General features: G+C 45.6%; 1 protein-coding gene across 3 annotated transcripts in view; it reads right to left on the bottom strand.

Annotated features, from left to right (window-relative positions):
- zgc:113162 (uncharacterized protein LOC553743 homolog) overlaps positions 1–12,466 on the bottom strand; it is a 27,251-nt gene extending 14,785 nt beyond the window's left edge. Inside the window, exons 1-3 of one of the 3 annotated variants that reach the window (XM_062554271.1) lie at positions 12,286–12,466; positions 11,544–11,653; positions 1,288–1,484 (exon numbers count right to left, since the gene is read on the bottom strand). In XM_062554271.1, the coding sequence (XP_062410255.1) occupies positions 1,288–1,484; positions 11,544–11,574 (228 nt within the window). In that variant the 5' untranslated portion in view covers positions 11,575–11,653; positions 12,286–12,466. Of the gene's footprint in view, positions 1–1,287; positions 1,485–1,662; positions 2,019–11,543; positions 11,654–12,037; positions 12,061–12,285 lie in introns of those variants that run through there. The other 2 variants (XM_062554269.1, XM_062554270.1) reach the window with 2 other exon arrangements.
- Between the last annotated feature and the right edge of the window lie 456 nt (positions 12,467–12,922).

The raw sequence follows: 12,922 nt of genomic DNA, 5'->3' as shown, positions 1-12,922 counted from the left end.
CTCTCTATGTCTCTCCCTCTCTCTGTCTCTCTCTCTCTCTCTATCCATGGCATCCCTTGGCATGTACTTGCTTGGCCCAGCCTGTGTGAACGGTCACAGCCAAGTGCTCAGCAATACATCAGATTCCGTTTCGGTGTGCGACAGCGCTTGTCACTCTTGACAATGCTTATCCGGCCCAGAATCTGCAACGGCATTCCAGAGCGCGCACACACGAGGCAACAATAGCAGGAAGACGACTCGGAGCCCTGGCTCAACTACGACCCGAAGCGGCCCCGGATCAGCCGTCTGACCAGTTCTGGTGAGAAGCCACCGCGGTAATGGAGAAGGAGTGTGTGATGGTTTATCTGATCATCTCTGCTATGCCGTGCTGCAAATGCAGCGGCCATGCGAAACGAGCAAACACAAATAACAAAAAAATACAGACGTCTCGAGATTGAAACTCTCCGGTTCCAGTTACAGATTGATTCCTACAAAACGCTCCGAGCCACTAGTTGAAGGGAGGAAATGATTCTCCTGGATCGCAGGACAATACGGCGAGCGAAGAGATAATCACTGTTTTGATTACCGCCACGGAAACATATGAGATAATGTCTTCGCGATCCACACCAGCATATCTCATCGCTTATCTCACTGTGGTGGTTTACATGGTTGGCAGTTATCTCATGCTACACACCGTTGTGTGCCCTTTGGGTGGAGACCGATCTGATGTTTTGGTTGCTCCTGTTGGGGGTAATTTACGTGCATGAGAGGGCATGTTAGTCGTATAATTACCCTGGCTTTGACACGTCTGCTGTGGGAATTACCAGAGGTGTGACACTTCATTCAAAGATATCTTTGACGACTTCCTACCCATATACGTCTTTTCACGGTGCAGACTGGATTCAGTTGAAAGATCACAGCACGCCTGTTTTTTTTTTGCTTGTTTGTTTTTTTTCTTTCTGTAATTGTTTTCGTGTCCTCGACTGAACTGTTCGGGTACAGTACATGTCAACATTGACTGTTACTTATGCATGCCTGAACATGTGGAACAGTAGGGTTCTTTTTGATTTGGCTATTTAGGCCATTTATGCCCCCTCTGTTTGCCTTTGTCGAGTCCTTTGAATAGATTTCTCCATGGCACTGAGCTATTATGCAACCCGAACCAAAAACAATGGATCGTTCGGTTCCTATGGAACTGAATACAACAACAGATTTGGTCAATAGGCCTTGCTCATTAACACTACATATCCCAGTGTCCCATTGTCCACTGTCCTGACCAAAGCAGTAGGTCATAGCGTGCGGTCTTACCTTGTAAACCTTAGAGAAGAAGCCGGAGCCGATGAGCTCGGCGCTGAAGTCCTCCCAGAATTCCAGCTTGCGGACGGTGGTGCGGAGGCGGTGCCAGCGGTCCACCTGGCAGTAGCTGTCCGTGGACTCGCTCAGGAGCGTGGGGCTCTGGGGCTCCGGGGTGACCACGTCCACTTCACACATCCTGGAGATCTCGTCTGCAGGTTGGGTGAAGGGGGCAGGAGACAAAAAGAGAGAGAGAGAGATAGAGGCAGGAGGGTTACAATGGGTCACTAGCAACTAGCAGACACACACACACACACACACACACACACAGACCTGTTCTATCTCATAAAAAACATGGATACACTCTTAGGCACAAAGGACTTCACCAACCTGCTTTCTCTTTGACACCCTCGTCTCTTCTCACAGACTCAACAAACATCATCATGCACCTCTTCTGCCACACACCAAACGCTCAGTTAATCCACAGTTAAAATTCCTCTACCGTACTGGTCTCAAAAGTGTCTCGCCGACGGCATATATCTTCCCTTTCGCTCGGAGTCTTCAACTGACGCGCAAACTATCCTGCGACCAACTACCCGAGACTTGACTCAACGTCCCACCGTTTCTGCACTTCTACAGCACAGTCTTGTCAGTGACAGATGATTGCAGGTATTGCTTATTGCATAACCCGATGAGGCATGTGTGTGTGCTCTCCCTGCGCCTGCCAGAGCTGCACTGCAGGTTTGGAGGAGCTTGAGCACAACGAGGGCCTTCCAGAGATCTTCATTTCCTCAATTCCGATTCCTCCGCTTGTCTCATGCGCCACTGATTCACGGGGGGGAAACTGAACGTCAGTGCCGCGGCGGCCATTGTTTCCGCTCTTTTCTAAAAGAGTAATTGGTGGAAACTGTTGCACGGGCGGTCCCCCTGTGCGTAAAAGGCCCCCCCCCCCCCGTTCGATGGAAAAGTAGGAGATGCACGCTCAAGAGATGGAGGGAGATCGCATGATGGGGACAGCAACAATGTGGGTGTTTACAAAAATACATCCGATAAGGAGTGGGAAGGAATATACAAATATCTTCCTGCAGCTCCTCTCCAGTAAGGTTCGAAATACAAACGCTTACCTTTTAAAATTGCAGAACTCTAGCGACACAAACAGTTGATAATTTACACCTAGTCCATTATTTGGTGAATAAATATAACATTTGGTGTGAGTGCAAAAATAAATTCTGGGTGAAAACAAACTTCAAGTGAAAAATAGGCATGCCACCTCAAAAACATTTGCTCAGACATGAAAGAGACATTGTTTTGACTCAAAACTCAACTGTTCAACTGCTCTACATACAATACACAATCATCCTTTAGTTTGTCACTTAAAAGAGACGTGTTTTTGTTATGTTTACATGCCTCAGACAACAATAACAACAAAATGACAAAGCAGAGCTGTCTGTCAGAGGCAAGTGAATCTGCTTCTGTCTTCCTTCTTCTCTCAGCTCCATGACAACACTGCTGACAGGAAAATGACTCATGTTTATTTCCTTTTTTGTAGCAACTGAGGATTTTTACAAGTGTATCCGCAGAGGTAGGGCAACTATACTGTTAATCGTTTATTTTCTGTCTTAAAAGCCTCAGAAAATATGGCACGTAGAGTGTTATGCAAAGCTGGAAGAAAATGTCATGGGTTTGTTAACAAAAAACGCTTCACCGGGAATGTTATTCACGCACTACGCCATCGTTCTCTCCTGGGAATCAAGGCCGAGATGTCCAGATATATTAAGGAAAACAATTTCACAGCTGGCTTAGTGCAGGAACCACACTGGCATCCATCAGCATGGACAGACACAGGGGTCTCTGCCCAGAAAACACACCTGGCCTGAGTTAGACTGTGGGACGTTGCCCACAATCATGTGACAGCGAGAGAGAGAGAGAGTGAACCCCGATGAACTCAGGCCTGACTGTCCCTGGGTCTGGAGTGGAGACACACACACACACACACACACACACACACACACACACACACACACACACACACACACACACACACACACACACACACACACACACACACACACACACACACACACACACACACACACACACACACCTCGCTGACACACACTTCCAGCCCAATGAGAGGTCATCAGTGCCCCAGACAGAGGGCACTCTCTGACTGGAAGTGTCGTCCCTAAATGACTTCACACCGCGGTGCAGAAAATGGCACCCCAGTGCAGGCCTTGGATCAGTTTTGGAGCATTATTTTTCACGGCTAAAAATACAGGGAGATGGCAGGTGGTAATCCCAGAACTGTGGTTATGAGAACCTTGCTAGGTGACCTATACTCTCTGCTCCTGCTCTCTATATAAACACCTTCCTTCCCCTCTGGGTTCCCACCCTCACATAAAAATGTTATATGGATGAACATTGCTTGAAGGTGCATAATTACTTCACAGCTGTTTGCAAATATATTAGTCATAGCAACAGTGGTAATACTGATATCATCATTAAGTGATGACATCATTGTCACTTTTCATGTTTGGTAAGTCATTTGTACAGTATAATAATCAAAATAGGCCTGGGGTAAGCCTATGAATAAGAGCTCGATGTTGATCATATCAAAGCGAACATGGACCAATACTGCAAAACACTGGTCTCTGCAATACTATCATATCTCCATGTGCAATGCATACTTGAACTCAAAAACGTGACATCAGTGTGCCATTGTTTCCGTCACCTGTAGCGTGAGGGCTTTTGTATACCATTTCAACACACTCCGCCAGGCTCAGATCAAACAGCAGGGTCACATTGCATGTGTGCACTGCACGCAGCACTCTCGTTTGATCAGCTTGTCCTCTCTCTCTTTCTCTCTCTCTCTCTAGCACGCCGTCCCCACCGCCGTCCGGTCCGTCCACCCCTCTCTGCCCAGCTATGCCTGGAGCTCTGACTGCATGACGTGGGCGCTATAAGAGGGTTGCTCTAGTTAGCTCATCTATCAGGTTTCCTGTATATAAGTGCTGGTAGCACACACCAACCCCCTCCTCATCTCCAAACCACAAACACACACCCACATGTCAACCACAGCTCCTGAGGTTTGAGATGAAGTCACCAGTAAACATGAGCTCACTCCCTATTCAGACTCTGGCCTACTCTGCTATCGCGGTCACGGCTCTGCAAAACAGCATCTCGAAAATAACTATTTCACGGTGATGTGACAAATAACATACTGTGGTCCACATAGTTTGTAAGGACTAAATCATTTGTCTGTGCATAACTTGGCACACAAATGGAACCCAAATGGCTATGTTTGCATGACATACTGTAACATGGCTTTACAGCAATCTCCTGCCTCTTTTTCTCAAATGCTGAATTTTAATGTGATTAGCCATTGTTAAACAATTTTAGGCCACAATTTGGCCTAATTACTAAATTAATGAAGAAAGGAGCGCTTCCAGAAAGTGAGGACAAGGTGAAAGCATGCCGCCCCCCCTATATTTGTGTGTGAGCGTGTTTTCGCGTGTGAGCGTGCATGTGTTTGTCCCTCGTATATTTGTCAACACGCACGGCTTTCCGTGCCTGCAGGCCGTTACATCACGGCAGCATTTTGCGAACACACACACAAAGGCTGACCTTCCAACCTTTTCAGCACCGGCCAGCTCAGGGGAGGCCGGCCCGCCTCCGCCTCCTCTCCGGGCCAACGGCTACGCTTTGGGTTCATTACCTCGGCCTCAGGCCTGGCTCCGTTTGGTGACGGCCCAGTTTTAATTCTCCCAGATCCCATCAATGAGCACATTTCCCTAAATCCGACCTCCAGAGTCAACTCTGTCAGACGAGCACATTAATTGTTACAAAACCACCTAAAACAGCTGCCTACAGCCGCAGAGAGATGAGCGGTGACATCACCCCGTCGTCTTAATCACCAATACGGTTACAAAACCATCAAACATCTGCCTAAATCATAAGGAGATAAGCCGGGACATCTTCATCATCGTCATCGTCTTCTTTTTCATTGTTCCTCACCAGGATAAGAGGGATTGCTACGGGAAGCTGGTTTGTTGGACTTTGGCACTTTTAAGCATACAGACGAGAATTCTGCTCAGAACAGCTTATCCCTAACGGACAAAAAAAAAGCAAGAATGACGGCATTCGGCAAAACAAAGGGGAAATGGATGTAGAATTAGCATATACAGTATGTGCAGTTAAGGCTACAACTGAGTGTTAGATAACATACTTAAATACCAATCCAGAGTCCAGAGTCATTACAGTTCAGAGTGAAATGAGGGGATTGAAAGAGTAAAGGACAGAGAGAGGCACTGAGTGTGAGAGAGAGAGAGAGAGAGAGTGTGTGCTTGTGTGTGTGTGTGTGTGTGTGTGTGTGTGTGTGAAAGAGAGAGAGAGAGAGCAAGAGAGAGAGTGTGTGCTTGTGTGTGTGTGTGTGTGAGAGAGAGAGAGATAGAGAGAGAGAGTAAGTGAGAGAGATAGAGAGATAGAGAGAATAAGTGAGAGAGAGAGATAAAGTGGAATCGCGAGAGAGAGAGAAGTGCTTTTGTTCCCTGTGGCTCACCCCCCTCCCGTCCCTTCCCTTAGCTGCCCACCCAAAACTCCAGCACTCTGTAGAATATTCTAGAGTGGGTCGGAGGGTCAACTCGGCAGCCCATCAGATGCCCATTTCAACAGCACTGCACTCTCATCACCGCACGCAGCACGGACTGACATGAACTCATCTATCACTGCAGCGGAGATGGCGCGATAGCAGATGGCACAGATAAAATCCCTCTCCCTTCTGAGAATCAGCCAACTGGTGCTTAACCGACCGACCGTGACCAATTGGAACACTTTTTTTTTTTCAGACCCGATCTAGTCAACTGACTGTGACACATTTCACTCTTTGTGGCAGATCTACCTATTCAAAAATCAGCTACCAGTTAGGGACTGGTAAACAAGTCGCTGTAAAGATTGTTAGATGATACTGGTCAAGGGACACTGCAACCAAACACTTTTGCTCTCGGAATGACGCAGGACTATCGGCAATTCAACAATTGTTGGCAGCAAACGTAAAGATGCAGATACAAAAGACGCTGATTCTCACACACACACACACACACACACATACGGCAAGTCCTCCTTTCATCTCAAATGTACTGTGAGGTGACGTTTTCAACACAGCCACCTGACACCTCTGCTGCGGCTTCACTGTGCCTGGTGTCAAGTTCGACCAAATTCACACGTGTGGCCTGGTAAAATGAAAAGCTATTCTCTTTTTCAGGCATTGGCGATATCAAAAAAACATATCACAGTAAAACATAATTACCTCTGCCAAGGAGGTTATATTTTCATCGGGGTTTGTTTGTCTGTCTGTTTGTTTGTTTGTTTGTTTGTTTGTTTGTTTGTTTGTTTGTTTGTTTGTTCACAAGATAACTCAAAAACGTATGGATGGATTTCGATTAAATTTTCAGGGAAGGTCTAAAATGATCCAAGGAAGAAGCCATGACATTTTGGGAGTGATCCGGATCACCGCCTGGATCCAGGCAGCGGTTATGTTCTCTGAGCGCTAGTTGTCCTTTGTTGCGGTGTAGACGGGCTCCAAGGTACCTCCTCAGAGGCACTCGCTCTTACAGCAGCTCTGCTGCAGCTGTGTGGGATGCATGGCGCTCCATTACAGCACAACCTGCCTTCTGTGCTCATGACTACGCGTCTGTGTGGGTCCCGGTGCCTCCAAACCCATGCCTGTGCAGGGCTGAAGGTGGGCGTTGTGGAGCATACATTAACTTCCAGCAGGCAGAGAGAGAGAAAGAAAGAGAGAGAGAGAGAGAGAGACCGAGAGAGAAAATGGAGAGAGAGAGAAAATGGAGAGAGAGGGAGGGAGAGAGAAAGAGAGAGAGAGTGAGGGAGATAAAGAGAGAGAGCGAGAGAGAGAGAGAGTGTGAGAGAGAGAGAGAGATAAAAATACAATGGTGGGTGAAGCAGCGCTAAGCCTCTATAGGTCAGTGAGGGCAATCCGCCATCCGCAGACAATCCAACAAGCCTTCTCCTCAGAGGCACTTCATTTCATAACACTTGTTTATGCTCTTAGAGAGGAAATAAAGAAAGAAAGAAAGAAAGAAAGAAAGAAAGAAAGAATCACAATCACCATCTGACACAATGACTGCTTTGTGCAGTGGCAAATAACATTTTACAATTCAGTGCAATTTGGGGTCAAAACTGAATGAAATAAATAATCGGTGCTAATGGGAAACAGACCCACATGAGGCTGTGTTCTGACGGAACGGGGGCTTGTTCGCACTCCTGCTGTGAATCACACAAGACAGAGAGAACAAAACAAAATCTAATCTTCACTCTCTGGGTCCAGTGGTGAATTATTTAGTGTAAAGCGAGCACTCTCATGCTCTTTCTCTCTCTATTTCTATCTCTCTCTCACTCCCTCTCGTGCAGATCTCTGCTCTCTCAGTTTACCTTTATTAAGTTACCAAACGTGACGACAGCTGTGTGGGGTCACGTCCGATCCAGTGATCTCCCAAGTGTAGTGTGTGCATGTCTAAACTAGACACAGGCAGCGCGTATATATGAGGGACAGGGGAAGGAAACAGAGTGAACAGGAAAAGAAAGACAAGTTGAAATCACTAATTATAGAGTCAATTAACTCCCTCCGACACCGCCTCCTCTGTGCACCCCTAGGCTAAAACAAAAGGCTGACATACATCTTAAGAGGATGCATAGCCTCAAATCAGAACCTTCAGTTTCTGTCAGTCAAAACACACCCTCTCTCTCTCTAACTCATGCTAAAGATCTTTAAAAGAAAGATCGCTGTGGTGCAGCAACTCATATAGGGCTCCTCCGTAATCGGGGCATTTCTTTGAAATCCATTTGCCTGGAGACACCTTGCCCCAGTGGACTTCTTTGGAGCTGGTGAATGGCTGGAATAAGTCGTCTTAAGCCAGGGGATCAGGACCGGACCACTGCATAATTTACACGTTCTGCACGCGGCACGGCCGCTCCACTGGCCCGAGCCGTTTCTCCACCCTGACACCCAAAAGCCTGAGCTAGCACTGTAAACAAACTCAGGACAACACCGGGCCAACAACAGCCCAGTTATGAGGCTGGAGTACCTTTCCACTCATTAAAAATACCAGCCCTGAGCCAAGGGGGTTAGAGAGGGTCTACAGAGTTGTTTGAGTAATATTCTTTTTTATATACTGTGCATAATATATAATATATTTCTCAGTTGCAACAGAACGAAAGCCTTTCAGCACCACCCACTTTGAGCTTAGTGAGAATAAGAATGCTGTCTGAGTGGTAGTCTTTCGACTTTCCTCCACTGCTTTCTAATCCTCAAACCTATCCATTATGTGAATTATGACAGAATTAGGACTTGGACACTAGAATTAAGACATTAGAAATAGCACTCAACTAAAACAAGTGCTAACAAATGACTGAACCCTTCAAGACGATAATTGGACCACCACCACACATTCTGCATTAAAGAATATGGGGATGAACACTGAAGATAAAGAAGGATTAACTGTACTTTTGGACAAAAACACCTGAGAAAAACCTTATCGTCACGCATCCCAGACTCTGAATAGCACACCCCAATAGCGAAAAACAATCAGGTAGGTGAGTTCAGAAACAAACTCCTCTTGTTTCCACCTGGTCCCACACCACCCTGCGATATTTCACACGCTAAAGGGGTTTAGGGGCCTTTGCCCGCATCTGACGTCAACCGGCGCTCCTTCAAAAGGAGGCAGCCAGCACTCTCCGCCTCACGTGCTGCACAGGAACATGGTCAGAGAGCCCAGCAGTCCAAAAGTTCAATCAGGGTGGCAATCTGAGATTATGCCACTGACCGTCACGTGACGTGATTAATATTATTCAAAGCTTAGCATTTTTGCTTTATAGCAATTAGTCTTTGTAAACAATGCAATCGTCTGCTAGTAAATAAAGCTTCATGGGGAAAAGGGTGCACTAGCTGTGACAGCCAAGACAAATATCTTGGGAACACTGTCATAGTTTGTCACTTGTTTTCAAGCCACTTTGTCATCGCTCAGAATGCGCTACGGCATTCTGAAGAAGTAGTTAACACCATCCGTCATTCCATTCCTATGACATTTTTGACAACTGACAATATAGGCCATTACATTGTTGACATTTTTTTTGTTCCTTCCCCCCTGAAGGCTACATTTCTGTCACGCGGTGTACCTATTCAGCTCTGTACTCGATGAACCCGTGACAAACCTCAAGTTCTAAAAAAGTACCGCAACTTGTTTCTTTTGTAGCACAGCCTGTGGACTTGGAATACTCCTGTGTGACAGTGATGAAAGCGTGGGGGGCTTCCATGAGATGAGGCACTCGCATGAGGTTTGCGTGTCTACTCTCCAACACCACGGACTGCTAACTCTGGGCAATAAGCCCTGCATGAATCACTCCCCTTGTTCACCCGTTTGCTTTGTTTCCCGGGCAGAGGGCTTCAGCGCACAAGGTACTGTGGGTGACCTCTGTACACTCACCATTCAGAGTCTGGCATATGGACATATCTCCCTCTCTCACACACACACACACACACACACACACACACACACACACACACTGAGGGTACAAAGTCACTCCTACACCTACAAACACACATAGGGCGATCATACTTCCATTCCATCCCAAACACGTGCGCAAAGAGGCAACAGTACACCGCTCATGCAGCAGCATCCCTCTCTCTCTCTCAAAAAAAAGCCATGACGTCCTTCATCTAATGAGGACACTGATGGGCCAATCTTCTTGCCCCCTCCTAACACTGGCACTCCCTGTAACACTGGGGTAACATTGGACCGTTTTTAATGTCCTGACTGGCAGAGAGGGAGAGAGAGAGAGAGAGAAAGAGAGAGAAATCCAGAAAGAGTCAACCTTGTTTGCTTTGCTTCGGCTGTGTTTCTCTGTGGCTGTGTTTGTTTCTCTGTAAAATGCTCTGAAAGCTACCTGTGAACTGGCACAGAAGAGATAGAAGGAGAAATCTCAGACAACTGAAAGAGGCTCATCGTAACTTAGGACAGCAGTGAAATGCGCCCGCAGAGTTCACACATACAGCTCACTCTTTAAGACGACGTTCGTACCAGTAATCCACATTGGTGAACAAACGCAGGATCTCAAACACTGTAAAGTGCCAAGCAACACCATGGCAAATATAGACTCTGCAAACTGTCAGACTTTCAGAGTGTCAAATGTTCTTCCAACATGTCGCATAACAAACTTAAAAAGAGCCATGCGCCATGACAAGACAACTGATACCGGCCAATAAATGATGTTTCGTAATTTCCTCTTTGACTGTCTAACAACCCACCTGCCCCTCTATCTAATGTCTGTCAGTCCTGCATTGCCTGGTATAAATAACTGATTTATGAGAGGCCCTGTTGCTTTTTTTCCGTCTCTACAACCTGTACGCCTCTATGGCATCTATCTGTCCACTGTGTTCCAGGGCAGAGGCAATGCATGGCAACAACAAAAAAAAACACCCTTGACTCTCCTTGTATTCACAAACACAGCTAACATTTGCACAGTTCCCCTGAATACAAACACAGGCTGGAGCCCATCCTGGGGATGAGGTGTTGAGGTGAGTCACAAATGTTCCACACTGTCTATTCATTAAAAGAAATTAATAAAATAAAATTGGAGCTGATCATCAGATATACTGCTATACTTGCAAGAGAAAATTGCAACAAAGAGGCAGAAGAGAACTGGCCCACTTTTGGAAATAAAAAAAATAATCAATCGTCCCTCAGTCTTTCAGCGGTAGTTTTTCTTTCTTCCTTTTCTGTTTAAATGTTCTTAATCTGTTAGTCTACGTGCAACAGCTGACGCGGTTAACTCACTTGAGTTATGTAATTTCTACTTTTCATACTATACTGAGAACGCTACTGACATAACATCTAATTTTGGAGTGGACCATTCATACAACCCACATTTCTTTTTTAACTGCGAGCACTCAGAAAGTGACCAGCCCCTGCAGATAGACATCACCATATCTATATCAGTAGTGCACAGTGCATAATATGACCTGGGCTACATGTACATGCCAAAATGACATATAATATACTGTATGTCTTTATCTCACTGTCCTTACACTGAATGAAGAAAAGCGAAATTAAAATGGCAGACAAAGTCTGTGAAGAACGGAAAAGTACACAGGTAGGGCTGGAGAGAGGGAAGGAAAGGGAGTAGTCGGTTTGGCGGCAGGCTTTTTTTTCTCTTTTCTTTTCTTTTCTTTTTTTGTGGGGATGGTTGCTGCTACTTACTCCAACGGTTCAGCAGGCTGTTCATATGCATCTTCGGAAGATGGTGAGGGGAGCAGAACTCACAAACACATACAGAAGCCAAGCCACAAGCGGGGTCCCTGATACAGCGACTGAAAAACCACACACAGACACAGATGCTAAAAACACATAATACAAACACACATGGCAAAACAAGTCATTATGATCAAGCTTAGCAACTGAAATCAAAGCACACGCACAGACACACAGACACACAACAATTGAAGTTGAACAAGTGGCATGGAAATACAGTACACTGCACAAACTGTTGCAACACTTTAGATAGAAACAGCCTGAGAAGCAGTATAACATTTGAGAGGGCCATGCTTAAACCCTATGACAAATGTAACAACAAACACAGAAATCTCTCCAACTGCAAAAATACATTAACCACCGCCAACAACACACGGTGATGTAGTAGCTTAGGCCTAGTGCTTCCATTGAATGTAGAAAAAAACATTAGCATCTCTCATTACCGTGGCATGTTTACATTGCAAATATATATAGCCTACAGTTATTTGCTGCAATCTACTAATACGGATTCGTGTCCGTTCGACTAAAAGACAGCGGATAAAAGGCAAGAGACTTAAACCCTAGTCAACAATGTTGTCATCTAGACATTAAAAGACATCTAGGCATCGCATCACAAGGAGATCAAAGTAAAGCGAGTCTGCCAAATGAATCGATAGCAAGCTCTCTCTAAATATGTCTGTAGACTACTTACAGTAATGGTGTGAAATGCAACAGTTCCTGGCAGGAAATCCTATTGATGCCAACGACTCCAGTGTTTTTGGTAAAGTTATAAGCGTTACAATGTAAATTCTCGGTGACTGTAACGTTTCCGTGGCTTCACCGTGGACTCCACTGCTGTTGGAGCAAAACGCGTTCGATCCTGAGCTTCAGCTGACCAATGAGCGCGTTCCCTGCTGTTCCGCGCCTCTGGATACACTGAGCTAGGGGATAGATGTTAGATCAGTTGCCTTGGGAACGCATAAGGTGTATTTGCGCTATCAACAGATGTAGACAACTCAATTTAGAGCCATGTTGTATTGTGTTTTATCTATCGTGTCTAGGTTTTTGTTGATGCTGTCATTGGTAGTGGTGGTGGAGGTGGTGGTGGAATGAAGGTCTTGCGTGTGTTATGCTGATTTTGAGTAGTTGCTTGCTTGACATTTTGAAATAGGTTTAGTAAGTTAAAAAGAAAGGGGAAAAAACCTTGGTCAACCTATCACACAGACTTTAAAAAGAGACCTCAAATTTCTCTAATTGAAAATGTTCAATTAAAGAAAATGTGTTTACAATTTCAGAGCATGCAAAGTTTTTCATGCAGAAGTTACCAAAACTTCTTTGTTTGTCTAAAA

The sequence above is a fragment of the Sardina pilchardus genome, chromosome 14 (assembly GCF_963854185.1).
Source record: "Sardina pilchardus chromosome 14, fSarPil1.1, whole genome shotgun sequence".
NCBI classification, from domain to species: domain Eukaryota; kingdom Metazoa; phylum Chordata; class Actinopteri; order Clupeiformes; family Clupeidae; genus Sardina; species Sardina pilchardus.
This window is presented reverse-complemented; position numbering and strand designations above follow the sequence as displayed.